Consider the following 22,916-nt stretch of genomic DNA (forward strand, 5'->3'; position numbering starts at 1 on the left):
AAGCTATCTTCAAGTGCACAAAACATAACTCATTGACTATTAACCGCGCCAAACAATTCTTCCTCTATAACTCTGAAATCCTTCACAGAATAAGGTGTATGCTGACATCAATGACAAACTTTGTCATGAATGCAACACATAAGCTCTGAATTATGTCTCCAACATTGCTATGATACTCACCCAAAGACCATCGACATTCATGCTAATAGATGATTGATGAGCACAGGTGGATTATGCATTAGAATTCATCAAGCCTATCATGTCTATGCTTAGGTTTGCCAACATGGATCATCCATGCTTGGGGGACGTCTATGATGCCATGGATACCAGGCTGGATAAAGTCAAATTGGTGAGTTATAATACATTCCTCTATCCTACTTTATTATTATTAAGAGATAGCTAAATTTAAAAAGTTTTAATTTACACAACTTAAAACAAGATAACTTACATGAACATCATTTGTAATTCACATCTTAGATCATTCAAAGGAGAGTGAATGATCTTATAGACACCTTATACAAAAAGGTGTACGAAATAGTTCTTCACTGCTAGAACAAGATGACTACACCTTTGCATCTCATAGCCTATGCTCTCTCCCCCAAGTATTATAGCCCAGAGGTACTTTCTATTCCGGACAGAGTAGCACCTTATAGAGATGCTAAAGTTGCTAGTGGTATAACGGGGCATTCAGTAGGATCTTCAACAATCCAAAGGTGGGCGAAAATGTTAGGACAGAATTTGGATTATTCATCTCACAAAAGATGCAAATCATATTGCTATAAATGATCAAAACAAAATGGATGGTATTACATGGTGGTACCTTCATTGACAATATTATGTGTCCAACCTCTTACCATAAAGATTCTATCACAAGTTTTTAATTTTAGTTTCTTAAATGTTTTTTATCTATCATTTGCCATTTGCAATGTATATTTTAACACTTAATCGAGTTTCTTTTCTCTCTAGGTTGCTAGCTCATCTAGTGTTGAGCGAAATCAGAGTGCATACTCCTTTGTCCACTTAGTGAAGCGGAACCAATTATGCTCCAAAAAAGAAGAAGACTTGGTGTTTGTCACAACAACTTGCACCTCCTATCACATAAGGATCCAAAATACAAGAAGTAGGCAAAGAAGCTTTGGGATGTGGAACCTGAGTCTGCTGACTTGGATATGACGATTCAGGGTCTTGCTAGAGCCACACAGCTTGATGTAGATGATTAGGATGACACGACACACTCTACTGCTAGTGGAATCCAGTTTTGGTTGGAATAATCATTGAAGATCTATTACTTGCAACCACTGAGGACCCCAACAATCTACAATTTTTAGATAATCCATTTGATTATTGAGAACACTCATGATGATTGAATCGTGTTTCAAACATTATTGAACTATAAGACTTAAGTCAAAGTATTCTTCTAGATTAATTTGATGATTTTCTCTTGAATTGTAATGTTTATCTTGACATTTGGCATTGATGAATGGTCAAGCATTATAGATTCATAGTATGAAATGATTTAGTTTTAGAATTATGAATATTTCTCTTTTTTTACTCATTTTCCAGAAAACAAGGTTTTTGACATGTTTTTCATAAAATCGTGTCGCACTGAGAGCTTGATGATTATTGTATATTTTGCTTCATACGGTAAATATAATATTAATTTCAATGAGATCCACAAACTAAAGTTTGATTAAAGGCTCAATGAATCGGAAAATCAAGATGCAGAAAGGGAAGCACTACAAACGAAACCATATCTACATTATAAAATCTTGATTTAATTAATTTTCCACCCCTTCATAAATATCTATAATTATTTAAATAACAGAAGCTTGAGAAAAATCATAATGTCTTTACTTGTTGCTACTTCCAGGTGGATTGTCTAACTCACACAGGGTACAAAGGTATTAGCTGTTCCATTCACCACTCTCAAGGTATAGGTAATTTTTCTTGTACTTATTTTTGCTAAAGTATATTTAGCAAAACTGATTTGGCATCTCTGATTCTCAAGCACTAATGCTTCCATTTTTATTGGGTTGTATCGCTTTCATAGAAACTGCTTCCATATGTGTGCTCCCAATTGCTTTATTTTAAGCAATAATTATCTATCTACAAGATCCCTGGCTTCTATCTCATCATTTGATCATAAATTACTAGGAAAAAATTAGCACAAATCTTAGGAAAGAACTCAAGGTGCACATGAGGGTGCATTTGGATCTGTACCAACAGAATGGGTCTAATATGGCTTGCATTAGTGAAGTTTAAAGTTTTGAGCCCTATCCCTACATATCCAAATTACCAATTTTAAGTTTTCCCAAGAGCCTGTCACCAACAGTGTGAAAATTACTGTTCCTAGCTGCCTGCCCTAAACCCATAGGGCAAACTTAACATTATTTTAAAAGAAAATCAATTTAATCATTTTACAGTACTGAGTTTCAAAATATGAAAAAATAAGAGCCAAAGGATGCCATTGTTTAGCATTTGAATGACTTTAGACAAGCATTATAAAGCATAAGATCATATTATTTACATTATCTGAAGTTTTCATTCTTTCAAGGTTAACTAAAAAACTATCAAGACTAATAAGAAAGTTACCATGTTATTGTCGCAAACGTTGATCGTTGCTGCAAATTCAATGAATGAGATCACGTCCATCTGAAGAATTTCAATATGGATCAAATTTGAATTATCATTTTTGGAGGAACTACAATCAGTAGATGATTGATTAGATGCCAAAAAATGTGCAGACAATCCCTTTACGAAAGCTTCTGTGCCCATCTTAAAATAGAAAAAATATTCCGAGAATAGCATGTCCCAAACTCCTTCCCGAAAATATTTAAGGGATGCTGGTGAAGAAGCGAGAATCTTTCTGAACACATTGAGCATATAATGTTGCAAGTTGCAACATAACATCCTGCGTTTGAAGACAATTTATATGAAAACAGAGGAATGCTGACACAAAAATAAGGAACAAACAACAAATCACAACAAGGTATCACGGTGTCTCCAAGCTCGCACAAGTAAACAGTTCAATTGAGGATGACTTTTTCATAATCAAAACTTCCAACAGTGAGATTTACTTGTTACAGACTGAAAAATAGATAAAATCATCCAAGGAACGTATCCAGCAAATAATCTGCTTTGCAGTTGAAATTCAAAGCAGTAACACCAGAAACAAAAAATTCCATAGAGACAGAAATTCCCACTTCAACTAATCCCTGATCCTCCTACGGTTCTGAAATGTATAGAAGATGAATACATATAGAATCTCAGCAAAGAACACAACAAATTTCTTGAGCATATAATTATAACTTTTAATATATATTAATTAAACAGATCAACAGTGATGCAACCTAAGGTCAAAAGCATTACCTCTGATCAATGAGCATTTCCTCCCAATGAGAGTAACCAGATTTTCCAGGGAACACTGAAAGCAAAACCTTCAAAATCCACCTGGTAGCAAGCTCCAAGTATGAAAAAGATACTCCTGTGGAACCTTGACTGCTAAAAATTTGACTAGAAAGAGAATCAATATTCCCAGAAGGAACAAGAAAGGAGCAAAGTATTCTACACAAGTGAGCAACATGGAAATCCCATTTATTAATATTGTCACCATCCATAGCACCTTCTGGACACTCAAATATTACAGATGAGCTACCAGTGGAAAACCCTTCTGGGAAAAGGGCCCTGTCATTTTTAGATTGGTCAGTCTCCGACATACCCAATACATCAGAATCTGGCAACTCAAGCACGGGAAGGACAAATGCTGACCAACAAATAATCTCAGAAAATTTAGTAACTCCTTCACTTTCAAACAGAAACTGTAAGCTATTCAAATTCCCATATCTGAAAAAAATTGTTAAAGAATAGAAGCATATACAAAAAAGCGATATGGTTATAGACCCTGAAAGATATGAAGTAAGTTGTACTAAAGTAAACTAATCTGAAAAACTTCGTAATCAAGCCAAAGATTCACTGTAAATAATTTCAATAAAAATTTATGAAGGATACACTGCCTCTTTTAAGACCTCAAGTGATAGAATCTGCAACTGAAAATCCTTGAATGCCCATTTGACAGAGCTGCACAGAAGTCACACAAAGAAATTTAGTCCAAAAATGTATGAAAACAACCACAGAAATTTCCCTAGATTTTGAAAAGCTGATTTAGAACTACAGCATTTGTGCATGTGTGTGTATATGCACGTGTGCGCACATGTGTGTGTATATGCACGTGTGCGCACATGTGTGTGTGTGTGTGTGTGTGTGTGTGTGTGTGAGCGAGAGAGAGAGAGAGAGAGAGAGAGAGTGGATGGCCCTCCTGCAACACTATTGACACACAACCACTCCCTCTCCACTCCTATCAATGTGCAACTGCCCAATTTTCAATCCAGGAAGCGCATTACTGCATGGATCCAAGGTAAATAATTGTTCCCATATTCAGTAAATCCCATGAATCATCAATGCTCAATTATAGTATGGATCAAAATGAATATCCTCTCATGCCTCTTGGTGATCAGATTGGATATGCCAAGCAACCATTCTTGTAAAGCATTGGAAGACATCACGACTTGGATGTCTTCCAGCACCATGACCTCTGGACAACTGATATGTCTTTCTGTTTTACATTAATCTTCCTGTGGCAGAAGCTTCAGAAAGGATAAAAAAATTTAAAGTAGAGAAACCCATAGCAAAGAGAAGAGACAACCAAAAGGCTCACAATTTCCGAGTCTAAGTATTGTAATTTTGGTATTATAACAATTAGAGTTTATCCCAAATTCATAATTAGGTCTGTAATCTCAATGATCAAAAAATTAACAACATAATCAACCTTAATTGAAGCGTCTCCTAATGGATGGTATACATTTCTCAAAATTGTTGTTTATTTAATCAACCAAGAATCTGCAAAATCCTTACAAAGCCCCTTGCAAGGTAGCGTTTTAACATTATAAGTGTATAGGTATGTTAATGGATTACTAAGTACACTCACTCAATATTCTGCAACCATCTAGTGTTTTCTAAATGTATGTGTAGAGCCTACCACTCTTATGCATTCAGCATAGTCTTTGTGCTGACTTAGTTATGACATTATGTTAGTTTCAACCATTACATGCTTGACTAAATTCAAAGACTATTGCCTAACAAATAAAGGTACTGGTATGCAACAAGCTAGCTCTCCTTATCATCCTCAAGACATCAAAAAGACATCAACTTCCACATCTTTTGTGTTTTATTTGCATGTTTTTTCTAGATGCCATGTTGGAATACTCGTAGAAAAGCATCAAGGATTTCATAAAACACATTCTCAGACATTTGTATGGCAGATCATATACTGACAAGGTTGCATTGGTTATGTCGATTTTCTATATATAATTCAATATTTTGTTAACAATTTGAAAATTTAATGACATTATGTTTCCAAAACAAGAACAGTAATAAAGTTTACTGTCAAACCTTAACTTTGAAGATTAAGTACACAAATTGAAATGTCATACAATCATTTTATCATAATTTCAAACTGATTTGTGATTACATATTGAAATAAGCTTGATAAAGAGCAAGTTGATATGGAAACAAAAATCAGAAATCTAAATCAAGGTCCTTAGTTACGATGCTCTCCACTAAGCACCCGGTACGCATCACAGCGTATAGGTGCAAGTACCCATGCAGCACGGTTAACATTAATAAGGTGGTAACCTTAGAGTTCCAAACTAGCACATAGTTATATTGTGAAAGAAGGATTAGAATACACCATACAAAAAGCATAGTTTGTTGTAAGGAGTTTGTTCGGTCAAAGTTTCTATGACCTATGCAACATCCCCCTTAGTCTTGCAGAGCCAGAAGAGGTCTTCCGAACTCAACAATTGGTCCTGAGTTGCCCAATTTGTATATAGGTCTGTGGTAATCTTCCCAAGTTTGAGACCCAGAACTCTTAGGATATTATCAAACCTTAGGGGTTTGGGGTCTATAGCTCACATCACCAACAAATAGAGCCACTTGTTTTTCATTTTGGAGACCAAAGCTCAAATCTCCCCAACATAATCATGGTGCTCGAATGGTATGTTGAAGCGATAGTCATACTTTAGTTGAGAATGTGCAGCAAGTCCATAGGGCATGTGGGACGACAAAACAAAAGAACCGAGGATGCCCAATAAGATAATAGGAGGCATGGCATTGGCAGTATGTAGTAGGTCCACAGGCATTGTTGGAGGATAATGAAGAATTAACAAGAATGATAACTTGCAAAAGGAAATATGAGAAGAAGGCTTTCAAACTATAGAAGATTGTAATTATAGAAATATCACCCACAAGCAGACAATTAAATAAAACAGTATCCTTGGGAATATATGAATTGTATGTGATCTCCCGCCATGAATGAACATCACAATACAAAAGCAAGGCCTTCAATGGAAAAACTCGTTAATTAATCTCAAAAAATTTGAAACTATAAATTTTTATAAAGTATGAATAATGCATTTAATAATAATTTATAATAATTTATCCTATTTTTAAATATTGCAACAACACTAGAAACCACCAATAGAAGACCAAGAGCCAACAAAAAGGGAGTGAAGGAAGACCAAGACATAATATGAAGATAATATTTTATCAGGCAGCCAAAGACAACAAAAAGGGAGTGAATGAACTTGAATTCTCATCACAAATGAGTAGATCCATTTAATTTGATTTATCTTTCTAGACAATGCATCATTACGCTTCACAATATCTATAAAATCCCAATGACTCTAAGAGGGCTTTTAGGCCAATGACCAAAAAAAGCCATTGCGAAGTCCTTAAAGTTAGTCCAAGCAACCTTTAAATGCCTTCAGAAACATGCAAGCCACATAAACACATACCTCTCCACTGAAGTACTTGCGAACCATCTAGATCAAAATACATTTATTGCAAAAAAAAGTAAAAGAAGAAAATATTTCTAGTGTCATATCAGTCTTGAACACCTTTTTATTCGCAAGTGAAATTTATTATTCAACATACATCGAAAGAAAACTACAATATCATCATCAGTCCAAAGGAAGTGGAAATTACATCAGCCTGCCCTTTAGTCAAGGTGTTTAGAGTTTGCAAAATTAGAAGATGCTTTAGTGGGGCAAATTACATAGGCCCCATGTAAACCCCAGATATGTCTTCACATTTGCTACACTTGTCAAACATTAAGGGAGAAGAAATTTTCACTAATTCAACCTCCATATCATCTTTACAACAATGGCCATAACAACTGATTTTTTCCTCAAGAAAAAAATCTAGAAGGTAAGTCATTATCAAAATGATGATAGATTGTTTCTTCAAAGGCTTCTTCATTTTCCTCCATGGCATCCACTTTTATTGCTTTTGCTACCCCAATTCTGCAAGATCATTAGTAGTAAGGGCATCATTGCAATGTCCCATTTGGAAGATAGTTTGGAAATTTGGGTCAAGTACCTTGTAATCTCTATTTATGGTAAATTGCAATGTATGATGGAACTTACAGATTTGTATTGATAAGATAATGTTATTTCAAGAATAATATTATACTAATACATATGCTTGATCACTTGTAGGACAGTTATAAATTAGACAAACGCCAATAGCAAAGTTAACTCTGATTTGACAGATAGGTATATGCTAAATGAATTGATCCCTATATATTTGTATTTAGTGCAATAGGAATTTAGTGCAATAGGATGATCTCTACTATATTTGATATGACTAATTTCAGTCTGCAAGGCAACTTGGGCGCTCATTATTTTACTGATTTAGAAATGGGAGCTATGCATATATTATTATCTTATAAACGTTTTTAGTGAATGAAATGCTATTTCTCATATAATCCTTTGTTGTATGTAATATCGGGGTATTACTTTTTTAGTTTCAGATTTGTATATATATATTTGTGCCACAAGGCATTGATGTTGTTTTCGATGTGTCTGGTTAATCCTTCCAGCAATTGTGTTGCTTCTGACCCTTACTTTGCACGTAAACAACCAGTTAATGTTACTAAAACAACCGCTGATGGATTGTACTAATTTAATCAACTATCCCACAGCAATTTACTGTTAAACTCTGGTAGTTCTGTCCTTATCTATTTTTCTTCCTTTGATGAACACTTCAGGAGTCTTAAATATTAATTTTCTTTTGCCAAACAAATCATAAACTTCTGGAGTACCCCTTTGATTGTAAATTCTGAATGTTGTATTATTAGTCCAGGCACTATGGAAAAAAAATACACGAGGACATTACAGCAAACAGTTGTCAAGTGACCGATATCTGTCACTACAGATTGTTACAACATGAAGATTAAATACTAATACTCGTTACTGCCTGGAGCTGAGTCTAGAATTTGTTCACAATGTGCATCTACAGTAATGTGCCAGTCGAACTCGAGTCACAATATCTTGAAACCAATTTCAGTGTTCATACAGATTAATTTCTAATTAATGACTCCAGGAATGTCAAAGGATTTTCAGAACTAACCTTCGATTTGTATAGAACTGGAATAGGGGATTTAATGCAGTCCCGTTAATCTGATGATGCTCAGGGACGTGTGCAAGGATTTAAACTGGCTTTATAACCTTGGTCCGATTACCTCTGTGTACACCTGCTGCGTGTATTAGTCTTCACTCCATAACCGGCTGCTGCACTAAGCTGGAACTGCCGTCTTCAATCCCAAATTAAACACCTGCACTCGCCCGACCTATGTGGATGTGATTCAGTTGAATCCGACTGCGTCTTTGTTCCTGGGACGTCACAAGTGGAAGATGGCTTGGTCGACCCTATCACTCGTTCATCCACTCCCTTCCATGCGTGAGCGGCTCTACTCCAGTCGGGGTAATACGTGGTCGTTGGGAATGGCGTGGACGTTTGCAAAGACCCGACGTGAGCAATGTAACTCAATCACCTCTGGCTTATGGCACTTGTTTCTGATTCACCACTGAAAACCTGCTCGGCTCAACAAAATCTCCTTGCGTAATAGTTATACTGTTCCCGTTTACTCGCAGGAGCAGATAGTATAAACAACCGAACGTATACTTTTCCCTAGATTCAACTCGCCCAACACACAATCACTTCTAAATAATATTCACTTGTACACTCACCTGAAAGTTATTGCCGAACTGCCCATATCATTGAGATTAAGAAATTTAAGGAAGTCTGGGGCTACATCCAACTCCCTTGGTATTCCCAACCTTGAGGGTTTTCGTCCTCCCAGTCACATTCAAGCAACCAGCCTTATCTGAACATTTAATATCAACTTCGTGGTGACAATCCCAATGTAGGCTCTCCTTTTTATAACCTTGAAATGAGGGAAAAGAGTTGGCATGAGATATGTGGGATAAAAACCACTGTTTCGTCCTGTAGTGACTTAAGTCACTTTATAAAGTAAAACTTTATAAACATAAAGTGACTTTATAACTGAATGTCCAAATTAATATCAGATAAGCCTTTAAATTAAATTTCAGTGTGACTGGTAAAACATCCTGATTGATGTCGTTAATCTATCCGGATGCGGAGATAGATTAACTCGGCGCCGCCACTAACGCGGAGAAGGGGACATGACATGGATGCAGAGGTTTCTGAAATATTTTTGTAGATGTTTATCGACATAGGCTGCCTGATAGAAACTGCTGAAGTAATATATAATGCTGAATGTGATAAAATGATCCCTTCTGCATTCCCAAACTTAAATTAATTGCTGATACTAATTTCTCCTCCTTAATGTTCTCAGCTGCTTCCTTCCTTAATGAGAAGTTACTGCCAATAAAGTCAGAGCTCATTCCCTTATATGACCAATGATACACCAAAAGAATTGATTGTACATGTGCTGTACACTGACCATATTAATTTTTTATTCCCATGGTATGTTCTTTTTTCCTCCTGATAACTTCCAGCAGTCACCTTAGTCTCTACTGTCGTTCACTATAGAATAGTATTATGACTATTATCTTTATACGTAGGTTGACTGTATTCTCTTTATTTTTTAGTTCGATAATATATCTTAGTTTCTCTGATCTCTTTATCCGCACTTGTTTTGTTCAATGGTTGAGTGAATGCTGAATTGTTTTAACCCAAACCATCATATATTCTCTCTGAGCCGTCACTGACTTGAAGGCTATGCTGTTTGTTACTCAAGCTATCTCTTTATGTTTTTGCAGCATTATCCTCTGAGTCGACACCCAAGTATATTATGTGGCCTCTGAGTATCTCTATATCTACATCGGGTGCCTGAATCCTCCACTTCCTATACTTTCTGCAGTGTAGCATCTTATTCTCTCTTCCTGAGTTTTGTATGTCTACACCCCTTATGTATCTTGCCCAAGGGACGACTAAGAGATGCGTCTTTCCAATAGACGTGTATTCAATTTTGATCTTAAATATTTACTTATTGTGCTCTTTACTAATATTGATCCCCTTCATAATATAAATCACTGTCTTAGTATCGAACCTTCTCTTGACATCGTAATCATCCATTAATTTATTGTGTTTGTAATAATTTGAGTATCAGTCTACTATTATTATTTGGTGTTTGGTCAATCGATATTGGCACTTTATTTAGGCGGTATCCTTATCAATACATGTGATGTCTTGCTTATCAGTGGTTGCTCAGTTATATATGTCTCCATTAGTGCTCAACTATTCATAGTCATTAATTTATATTATGCTCAATAGCTAACTAATTCTTATAGTATTAATCTTATTCACTTAGGCAGTCCTTATATCAGCTTTGACTTTTTGTGGATTGTTATCATATAGGTTCATTGAGTAATATATAGAATCGTCAATTTAACAGATATTAAATGGGTAAGAATTATATGAAATTGTTTTTTTTATTAATTATAGGGATTGATGTTATGTCTTGATTATAATAATTGATTAAATGGTTATAATTATATTAATATTAATATTAATAATATTGTTTTAATGTTCAAATTGATTTTCAAGATTGATTAATTATATCGATTAATAATATTTCATTATCATTGTAATAATAGATGGTGTCATATTATTAATGTTATTATTATGTTTTTTTAATTTTTATTATTATTAAATTTTGTTCTGGGAAGGGATGCACAATCATCTTTTACATCAAGCAAAAGATAGGTCAACAAAAGCAAAAATACGAAGAAAAAAAAGAATTGACTTTACAAGACTGCGTAGCCACTTTAAGCAAATCAAGAGTCTAAACTCAAGACTCTAAAAATTGAGCTTAGAACTCAAGAAACAAAGCCCAAGACTCTGCAAGATTCACCTATAAACTTGATCAAGAAGTCAACTAGACACATCTTGCTTGAGTCTAGCAAAGGAAACATTCTTCCTTCCCACCAATAGACTTGAATCTAACAATAATTTTGTCATTGCATCCTAAATCCCAACACAACACTTTGTGAATACTCTTGGCTAGCTCCAAGTTCAGAGAATCTATGATCGCAAATTAGGGAATATGTTTTCCTTATCTAATCATTGGATAAAATTCTCCTCCACGTCTTCACCTTTAGCTTGCTTGTTACACTCCTTCCATCTACACTGGACATCATTTTTCATCCTAGCTTATCTTGCTTTTGTCAAACCCAAACGAGGCCATTGATATTAAAAAACTAAATCAATATCAAAGGAACGCAAGAAGTTCCTTATCTACCAATTATTGCCTTGACCAATCTTCAAATGTCATCTCAATCCTCTTTTCTAATTATTCCTTCATACTTATTCTATGCTTTTGTGAAATAATTACTCCAATCTCCTTCAACCACCAAGCCTCAATCTATGAATATATCCAATCACTCAATCATTTTTTCTATTGATTATTGCATAACCATCTTATATGAATATGTTAAATTGAAAAATCAACCACAGTCTTGCAACCAATCAAGATACTAATCATTACTACATACCCTATATCATGTCTATGCTGCCCATTCTCTCACTTATAATCACATATGCTCCTGCATAAAATAGTGATTTTTTTAAGAAAATGTGGAAAACTAGCAAGTGACTATTGTCATTCGGTAACTATCCCGGTCATTTGCTTTATTGCATAGTTCACTACAAAAACTGCATTGCTTTTTTCCTTTGGAAGACTACCCAAGTAAAAAACATGTGATATGTTTTTCTTTGAATACGGTTCTCCAACTTGAGAAAAAAAATTTGCTTGATAATCCTGCAAATTTTGCCATTTCCAAAAGTGCCTCACACAATTTCTACAGTTTCTTGATGAATTGTGAGTTGGAGTCATTCAAGGTTTTTAACACCAGTTTCAATAGATGATTTTGGTTTTTACAAACTTGTGGTATTTTTGAACGGCTAGAGCATGAGAGTTTTCCAAAATATTGTTGCGGCTTTTTGCATCATTCATCTCATGTCTAGTTTTCTCTACATTTTGCAGCCAACCTCATCCTAAAATGTGCGGCAAGATTTTAAGATTTTAAATTTTATTATTTGGGTTTTCTATATATTTTCCAACAAAAATTCCTTTAGATAAGATAAGATATGATGAAATAATGATATTAATCTCCAACAAAAGACCAACAAAGGGTCCAAGGGACTAGAAGATACAACAAGGAAGAAGAGCAACCCAGTAGAAGCACCAAATGGCGTTCAAGAAAGAGCAAGCAGCAAAGCAAAGAAAGGAAACAAGAACCAACAAACGAGAGGACTAAATATCCTTTCCCAGAACAAAGAAATTCGTCACCGAAGGATAGGACCCAGGAAGACCAAGGATCTGATCCCGATTCTGACTAGCACTAAGAGTAGGATGTAGTTGCCTAATGAATTCACGATGCAGTCTAACAAATCTAGTATGTCCCGAGGCAGGTGTATCTAGCAGTCGCTTCATGCTCCTAGAGGGTGATATGGACAAAAAGAAGGCGGTGATGAGCTGATCCGAGGCCTGACTCTAAGGGAACATGAGCTGTAAAGTGTGGTCATGGAGCTGCGAAGTCTCACGGAGGTATAGGGCTAAGCATTGTTGGTCAAGGTAACTGAAGAAGCCTGAAAAAGATCTGCAATCTCTGAATAAGCAGTGGAACCTTCCTCTAATCTCATAGTAGATGGGGCATCTAAAGATGAAATGGATCTCAATCTCCGTCTCTGATAAAGTGCAAAGGCAGCAAATCCGATCGTCTCTAGCCAAGTGGTGATCCATCTGCAACATAGCCTATGTGAACCAACTTTGAAAGACCCCAAGGAGATAAGGAGGGCGTGACTCGAGCGCCAACTCGAGTAGCAAGGGCGCACAATAGTCCCATCACGGATCTCAAGAAAGTGCTCCAAGTAGAAGACCATTCGCGGACGCAAACCCCTGTGCCGATTACTCCAAGTCATGGTGATGTACTGTCTATATATGTCACGTCTGACATGCCCATTCAACTCCACCTATGAGGGGAGCAGATGAGCAAGAGCATCTAGTGAGAACTGGTAAGCAGGGAGATGATCAATATCAATCCCAATCGAGTTAAGTAAGGCAGTGGCCTAGGTATACCAACTGCGAGCTCTAGGTCTTAAATCGAAGCTGGCGATATCAACAGAGGAGTAGTATGCGAGGTAGGAGTATTCGTGATGGTCGTCCACAACGTCTGCAAACCCCCTGAGGCGATGCAGAAACCAGAACAAATCAAAGATAGTGATAAGCCTGAAAGGGTGAGCCCCAAACTCAACCAAAATAATACTGTGTGGAGTGTACCAATGATATCTAATGATCTGACAGAGAAGGGTCTAGAACCCCTCAACAAATGACCAATCAAAGTCGAGAAGCGAAGGTCCCCAAACCACTAAGCCATACAAAACTATCGGCCTAACTAGAGAGTCAAAGAGAGTTAACTTGCACTATATGAATTGAAAGTGATGTCAGAAAAACTATCTCTCCAAAAGGGCGAGGGAGCCCATCCCCTTGGCAACCCTAGGAAGGTGAGTGGGCCTCATGCTAAAGCGAGGACCAGAGAACTTAACCCCAAGGTAAGTGTATTATGAAACATCTCAATCGCCTAACCCTGAAAGTTAAAGTGAAGATGAGAGGTCTTCAAGTAATTGAAGACCATAACCCGAGTCTTGCCCAAATTCACGACAAGCTGGCATCAGTCGCAGAAAGAGGCTAAACCATCAATAAGTCTTTGGAGCCCCTCCGGGGAGGAGGCTAGGAGAACCACATCATCGGCAAAGAGAAGAATAGAGATAAGAGCCTAGTGTAAGTAGCAACTGTCTCTACGGAGCAAAGTCTCACTAAGAAAGGCCTCGAGCTCATCAATGTATATACTGAATAAAGTGTAATGTCCCCTTTTTAGCATTCATAGCATGATGTTGTCGATAGCCTATTTCCCCATGGTCCCGTAGGCTAACCAAGACATTAAAGGGACTTAGAGGCCATTTGGCCAAGATAGTTTCAGTTGCAGGTCTTTCTGAGGGGTTTTGAGGCAACTTCGGGCATACTTACTATTTATAGTAAGTCATCTTGGATATGGTCGGACATCTAGTGGCAGCGGTATGTTGATGGTAATTGTTTAAAATCGACAAGAAGATTTGTTTATCATTGATAAGATTTGTTATGCATTGATAAAGCTATTTTATAAAGTTAAATTTAAATATTTAACTTTATTAATGCATAGACTATAGTTGTGGGAAATATTTAAATTAAAAGAGTCCCCTTTATTTTATAACACATTGGAGACATAAGTTACATAAAGGGAGTTATCTTTTATCCCACATTGAAAAAACGAAAGATGGAGCTCTTGCGAGAACACTATAAAAGAAATGGAAGAGCTTCTATTTTAGCATGGTTGGAAATATCAAAGAAATTGGAAAAGTTTCTGGAGATTATGTCTCAATAGTTTGAAGGACAAAATCCCTTCAAGCTGGAAATCTTGACGCCATTGAAAGATATGGTCTTGAGATTCAACATTGTAGCAGTCCGAAAAAGCAGATACGAAAAAGCAGCCCGAAAAAGCGGAACCGAAAAAGCAAGCCAAAAAAGCAATCCGTAAAAGCAGTTCAAAAAGCGGATCCGAAAAAGCAGTCGAAAAAGCAAATCGGAAAAGCAAAGCAGAAGGGGCAGCATTGAAGGAAATTATTACAGCCATCTACAACTAGGTTCTTCTATTAGTATTGCTTTTTAGGGTGTTATAAGCTTTCAGCTGTAAGTGTGCATTATACCAGCATTATCATTTTGTAATCCATGTAAATGCCAAAGTCTTAGCCATATTTCATGAGCATTGTATTTTTCATTGCAATTAAGAAGATAATAGTTGCTGGTGTCATTTAAGCAATTTAATATCATTATTTATCAACTAGTTAGTTCGCATACCAACTGTTTGTAAAAATGTCAGTGGGCTGTAGGTGTTCATTTCTCATGCTTAGATCATATATATGCACTGAATATTGTCAAAATTAGTAGCACACTCATATTAGGTCATTGTGTAGTCCATTGTAGTCTTCTAGCACAAGATTCTCATTGATGCAAATTGAAGAAAAAGTCATTTGACGCTAGCTGAAATACTATATCAGTCATACGTCCCTTGCATGTGAATTGTTTGATGAAATTTCTTGAGCTTTCATTAGCATTTTTTGAGAGCAAATTTGAAGAGGGTCATTATAGTGGTATCAGAGCTTGCTTGCAAAGTGTTTGACGAAATGTCAAACAACTGAAGTATAAAGATTTTTGGTGTTTGAAGAAGTTATAACCTATTGGGGTTATTACATAAAGTGGGGGAGAGAGGGCAGCCCTACTTCACCCCAATGATGTTGTGAATCATATCAAAGAAACCCTCAAGAGTTTGAAATCTATCCACCACCATCTCATATAATCTCATGATCACTATCAGAAGAATGTTTGAAATACCAATGCCTCTAGAAAAGGGCTCCACGGGGAACACAATCGAAAGCCTTACGAAAGTCTACGAAAGTCTACGAAGCAGCAATAAACTTTCGCAGCATGATGCCGAGCCTCCTTAATGTCGGCCCGTAACATCAATATGTGATCCATAGTTTGATAATCGGTACAAAACCCGACTTGTCCTCTAGCATGCTAGGGTCTTGTGTCGAGATGTCCGAACAAGATAGTATTCAGGATTGTGGCATAAAGCTTAGCGAAGGTATGCCCAATCATGATGGTTTTGTAGTTGTTGGGATCCGAAACCAACCCGGACTTATAGATGGGATAAATCACATCTCTCGACCAAGAATCAGGGAACCCAGTGCAAACCACTATGTTGAAGAGTGTCGAAAGAAAGGAACACAAGATCGAAGTGCCAAGCTTGAAGAGCTCTACCTGAAATCCTTCCTCATCAGTAGCTCTGTTGCATCTCATGAGTCTGATGGCCTCACAAACGGTGGAGGGAGTAAAAAGATGGCAGTGCGGGGGGGGGAAGGGCGAGTGGGTAGTTGGCCAGGGATGTAAAAGAGGGTGGAGGTATGGGACACCAACGAGTGCCAATCAAGGGCAGAGGACGGGGGACGGTGATAGGGGAACAAGTTGCAAAGAGATCTGCACTGCGAGGCCATGAAAACCCACTTCTTGAAACTAAGAAGGTGGTGGTACGAGGAACACAACTAAGTGTACAACGGGGAATGTGCCACAAAGGAAGCATGCAGGAAGTAGTGGAAAGATTTGCAGTCATTCTCAAACCACTGGTTCATGGGGCAAGATTTCCGCCTAGCGGAGTTGCAGTGAGAAGAAGTGCGGTGGGAGATGGAAAGGAGGGCGGACTCCCATAAAGCAAAAGCAATAAAGTCAAATAGAGATGGAGCATAGGAGACATCCGACAAGTGGTCAAGGGGGTGAAGCCGTCTGAGATGGAGGGTGAAGAGGTAGTAGTCACAACCCGAGAAGCAGAAAGTGGTGTGGGCGCCTGAGGATAAGGATTGGGAGTGAAGCAGGAGGTGAGGGCGAGGGGGCGAAGCGAACAACGAGGTTACGGATGGAGTGATCAACCAAAGGAAGGCGAATGACAGTGAAGTTGTTGATCAAGGGGACAAAGGACGCCGACGCGATAGCCTAGTCGACTACACTCACACCCCCACAATAAGGCTAGTAAGTGAAGAGCTCAAAACCCAGGAAGCAGGAGAGGCCATTTAGGATCAACAAGTCGGCAAACTCACAAAGCTGGAGGAGATGGCGACCGTAACAAGAGAGAGGCCCAAGTAAGTCCTGAGAGTGTCGCTAAAGACCCATGATAGCTGGATCGGTCTCACAAGTGTAAGTTGAGTCCGAAAAATAGTCATGGAGAGTTGATGCAAAAGCATCCATTGGCAATACATAATGAAAATAAGACACTTCCTATAGATGTTAGTAAAGTACCACAATGAAAGAGTGGAGATGATAAAGCCAACCCTGTCATTGTTCTATTAGTAAAATCCCAATTTTATTTTGGTTTGCTAGATTTAATTTTACTTAAAAATACCAAAGATTTATTACATTTACATGACATAGCACCCAAATAATTTTCACCAGGAAATGTATCAAGGAATTACCATGCATGTTACCAATTTATGAAACAATACGTCACCCTTTTGAACAAAGAATTTGCTTGTGTGCTGACTTGGTAGGTGACGTGCCTAGATATGGTTTCACTATGTCAATAAACCACCCCGCTAATCAGAGTTGTGGCTCAATTTCTTCCAGTTTGTATAATGTCAACTTCCAACGTAGATGTCATTTGAATTTGGTTTGAACTTTCCTCCTTGTGTTCAGTAATTATGATGAGACACTTGCACCCGATTCTATGTATTATCATTCCAACACTATTCCTTCCGCTGCATTATAAATGGAATTGAGCCATCGAAACATTAAAACTCCCATTGTGTCATGGCACATGGAAAACTCTTGAACAAACAATCTATGTGGAGCCATGCAAACTTGCTTGGTACCAACTCATTTAGAAACAACAAATCCAATATTGGAAAGTGAGTATAAGGTTGCAGCAGAACAAACAGAACAGCAAGATATTGATGTATCACAATCGTTTATATCCATGGGTGGTCTTGTCCCCCTTTTGAAAAACTTCCGCTGCATTGTGGCATGTTGATAACTCCCAAACAAACAATGCTTGTGGAGCTATGCAGATGTTTTCACTACCAACACATTCAGAAACAACAAATCCAATCTTGGAAAGTGACTATAAGGTTGCAGTAGAACAAAAGAAACTGTAAGATATTCATGCAGCACCATTGTCTATATTCATGGGTGGTCCCATCCCCTTCTGAAAGTCAAATAGGACATATATAGACTACCACCCCTCTACCAACCGGCATATTCAATTTTCCATTGGTGAAATGATTACCTGGTTTGAATTCCGAGAAAGTTTAATAGCCTTCATAAAATTTCAACCTGTCTTCCTCATTCTTGACAATGCTTCTTCAACAAAAGAAATTCCCATAGATCAACTTCATTCAAACTAAAACTTAACAAATCCTTATAATTAATTATTTAATATTAGTTTATGATATATTAATTAAGACTAAAAAATAAACATTATTTATGAATATCTCATTTGAGAATTTATTTAGGGGACATTGCAGTCTCCCCTTCCCTGTGTTGCTTGCCCACAAGCAAGTTTAAATTGGGATGTTGAAGGACCTGTTCATTTTCCCACATGGCATCCTTAGTACGTAAATTCTTCCATCGAAAAAGGTATTCTTTGATAGTCTTGTTTCACAAACGCCTTTCATAGATATACATCACCTCCTTTAGAGTCAATTCCAAACTCCCTTTCTCATCAAGAGGGGGCAATTCTGCAGAGACTGATGTGTGCCAAATGACATTCTTAAGACATGACACATGAAAAACATTATGTATTTTTCTTCCTTCAGGCAGTAGTAGTTCATTTGCCATTGCGCCAATCGTCCCGACAATCTTGTAAGGACCATGGAAACGAGCCATTAATTTTTCTGCCCTTCTTTTGAGTGAAGATTATCTATAAACGAAGATATACTAATTCTCCAAGTTCAAAACTTTGCGCAAATTGTTTCTTACCAGTGTAATTCTTCTGTTCGTTTTGCCCACACTACAAGATTTCCTTGAGAGTTTTCAAAATGTCCTCACATTTCAGTAACCAATCTTTAGATTTTTCTGCCTTGGTATCCCTCGTAGCCAAATCAACAAATAACAAGGCATCATAACCCCAATGCTCAAAAGGGTGACATTCCAATCGACATGTGATATGTAGTGTCATAGGAATATTCACCCAAATAAAGCCATCCGAATACATAGTTATGAAGATACCCTTCAACCCATTTATTAACTTATTTTTGTCTAGTCATTTGTCTCAGGATGGTAACTAGTGCTAGAATTCATTTCTGTTCCAATCAACTTGAACAAATCTTCCCAAAAAAATGCTAAGAAACTTCTTCTCTTTGTCACTGAGTATATTATTTGGTAATCCATGAAAACAAAATACCTTCCTTAAAAAAATTATGCAATCCGCAGTGCTTTATCTTTTGTAATGATAACATAAAAATGTGTGAATTTAGTCAGCCTATCAACCACAACAAAGATCCAATCTTTACCTTGAGTTTTTAAGCAGCCAGTGATGAAACTCATTGATATACTTTCACATTTTTGTTTAGGATGGGCAAAAGCTGCAATAAACCTGCTAGAAAAGTATGTTCTGACTTAATCTATTGACATGTAATACAATGCTTGACATAACACAGAGCATCGTCCTTCAAAACTTTTCAGGTAAATCTCTCCCTGATCTTTTAAAATAACCTGGATGTGTGGCCTAGGGAAATCATGAACTAATCTCAAAATGTTCTCCTCAAGCTTAGATTCTGGCACTAGATAGATTCATTCTTTATAGCAGATAATGTCATCCACCACTTTATATTTCTCATCCGATATGTGTCCATTAAGTAACTCACAAGAAAAATACTTTTTGGAGTATTTAGCTGAAAAATTGATTTCCAATCAGTTGTAACTTGTTACCACTGATAATGAGTTTATTGTTGGTCTTCTAGATAGTGCATCAACCACTACATTCTTTTATTCAATTTTGAAGTCATATGCTTGGATTTGCTGATCCAGATTTGTTGATGATCATTCAAACCCTTTTGTTCGAATAAGTACTTTAAATTGTTGTTATCAGTCTGAACTATAAACTTTTCCCCGAATAAATGCTGCCTAAATTTAGCCAGAGCGTGTATGATTGCAAGCATCTGCTAATCATAAATTGAATACAATTTGTCACCATCCCTGAGTTTCATGCTCTCATATGCAATAGAATGTCTATTCTGCATTAGAATTGCCCCTAGTCCATCACCTAATGCATCACATTCCATCACAAATGATTGGCTGAAATCTGTAAATGCAAGCAGAGAACAAGAGCTCATAACTTCAACTTTTCAAATACCTGTGTGTCTTCAGAGTCCATCTAAAAGCCCCTTTTTTTGTAAAGTCAGTCAAGAGAGCTCCAAGCTGTGAGAACCTCTGACAAACCACTTTTAATAGCTGCATAACCCAAAGAATACTCTCAACTCTGTGAGATTCCATGGTGGTAAACATTTTAGAATTGTCTGTTTCTTTTCCTGATGAACCTGTACATGCTTAGCACTGATAATATTGTTGGTGTAAATAAGTATTCACTATTTACACTTAAGTTTACTTAGGTCAATGCATTATTTTATTATTTATTAGTTTGACACTTAGGAGTTTGCGTACTTTTATGAGTTGTCATGTTGACAATACATGGTGTCTGCAACACTGGAGTTTGCATAATTAACTGAGTTGTCATGTAGACAACACAGTTATTTGCACTCTTAATTAAGCACATGGTGTCTACAACATTATTTTTTTGTGCTACACCTTTGTAGGCTTATACTCTCATCATTGCACTTACTCCTGTGCTTAATGGAGGATAATACACTCCTGGTAGATATGTGTTTGGTCGTAAGACTTATCAATGCACTGAATTCTAGACATTCTAGAAGCATTCCAGAGGCCTTTATAGACAAGCACTCCTAGTGTACTTGGACATCAATTGAATACTATTGTTATTCCGATCATACTCTGTTGGTCAATTCTGAGTTTGTGCTTGAGTTCCTTGATAGTGGGTGAATTTTGTCCTAAAGCAAATTCTTACATGGTATCAGAGCTGAGGGAGATTCTCTTCACATAGCCATTGGAGACCTCATTGCTTCATGTCTCAAAAGGACCTGATTTAGATCCGGAGTATCTACAGTCATTAGGAGCATGTAAAGCCAAAGCGGATCTCGCCATTGTGTTCGAAGAGTCAATTCGGTGAAATTTGACCATAACTATGCCTACCCTAAGCTATAGTTGAATTTCAGACAAATTTTTGCAAGCCGGAACCCAAAGGCCCAATTTGCAGAATTGGTATGACCATTTCAGATCTCTAAATTTAATTTTCAGATCTACTTATTTTATTATTTCAGTCTCCGCAATTTCTCTACATTATTTTTCAGATCTGCGCATTTTGTTCGGAAAATTTTTTGCCATTAGGCCTGTAGAGGAGAGATTTTTTGCAAGACAAGATTGGTGCTTGTTAGTTCCAATCAAATATTGGCATCAAATTCAGAAGGTCAAAAAACCCCCAAATCGACTTTAGTTTCACCAAAATTGGACATCTGAAGTGAAATCTAGAGTCATCTAATTTTTGGAGGCACGATAGTGGTGATTCAGGAAAAATAATTACAGAGGTGATTTTCAAATAGCAATATCTTCCTCATATGGATTCCTTTTTTCGAGCAATTTTTTTTTTTTTTTTTGGGGTAGAATTTCGTGATCTACACATTGATGCAAGATGTTTGAGCATTCCTCAATTTTTTTGCAAGTCGCAAATCCCGATTTTTGCCACCTCAAATAATTAGTATAGGCTCATCTGGACATATAATCAGGTTCCAGATTATAGGCTTGTGTGGACAGAAATACCACTTTCAAAAATAGGTCCTATTTTGCATTTTATTGCTTCAAAATTGTTGTATTTCTGAGCTATATTGTAAAGTTCCAAATTTGAACTCCAAAAGCAGGTTGTAAACAAAAAAATCAAAAGCCCACTATGTCCATTTTGACAAAGGGCCTATTGTATATGCACTACATATAAAGTGCCAAAATCTTTCATTTGGGGTGGGGGGGAATTTTTTGATTGAGTGAAAAGTGGGGGTGTGTATTGTGTTTTGTGTCTCCTTGATATTGTGCTCTTGCATTATGGGTTCTTTTTCAAAATTAACTCCACATAATTATGCTACTTGGAAAGAAAACATAAAGGAACCATTGGTTGAAAAAGGTTGGTTGTGTTATGTAACTGGTGCAACAAAAAAACCTTCGGCTGATGCTGATGAAGCTCGAAAAGAAGACTGGAAATCCAAACAAGAAATGGCTCTAGGAACCTTGCTCAAGAATATCTCAGATCCCACCAAATATCATGTTAGGAAACTTACCGATCTAATAGAGGTCTGGGCTAAACTTGAAGCATTGTATGGGACCGTAGATGGAGACATGGCCTACACCATAGAGGACAAACTTCTCAAGTTGGATCCTAGGAATTTTGACACCATCAAAGACTATCTTACCCAAGTAGACATGTATAGGGCACAACTTAAGGATTGTGGTGAACCCATCAAGGATGGAAAGATGATCAAACATATTATGACTCATCTTCCACCTGAATATGCTCCTTATGTTTCCAATTATAATACTCACAAATTAACAATGGGTAGTGCCTACACTAAGCCTTCATTTGAGAAATTTTCAGAAATGTTGATCTTAAAACATGACAATTTAGTATGGGAATCCTCAAGTCTTCCAAGACCAAAGCCTTGGTAGCTAATGAAGGTAATTCAAGTGGTAAAAACTCCAAGCAGAAGCAGTGGAAGGCTAAGCCACAAGATGACATGCAACAATCCTCCTCTAAACAACAATCTTCATCACATCAATCTTCTTCCACACAACAATCTTCTTCACAACAAGGTAAGTCCTCTTCCAAAAATAA

At 37.0% G+C, this 22,916-nt stretch overlaps 1 protein-coding gene across 3 annotated transcripts in view; it reads right to left on the reverse strand.

The window, feature by feature from the left end:
• The window catches only part of LOC149567066 (binding protein), a 278,549-nt gene that overhangs the window by 104,107 nt on the left and 151,526 nt on the right, over positions 1–22,916 (reverse strand). For all 3 annotated transcript variants that reach the window (XM_089820295.1, XM_089820294.1, XM_089820296.1), the window contains 3 exons: positions 4,009–4,077; positions 3,370–3,843; positions 2,593–2,911 (listed from right to left, as the gene is read on the reverse strand). In XM_089820295.1, coding sequence (XP_089676421.1) covers positions 2,593–2,911; positions 3,370–3,843; positions 4,009–4,077 — 862 coding nt within the window. The remainder of the gene's footprint in view (positions 1–2,592; positions 2,912–3,369; positions 3,844–4,008; positions 4,078–22,916) is intronic.

This window comes from Cupressus sempervirens, chromosome 3, assembly GCF_028749045.1.
Source record: "Cupressus sempervirens isolate cs-2001-9-10 chromosome 3, ASM2874904v1, whole genome shotgun sequence".
NCBI classification, from domain to species: Eukaryota; Viridiplantae; Streptophyta; class Pinopsida; order Cupressales; family Cupressaceae; genus Cupressus; species Cupressus sempervirens.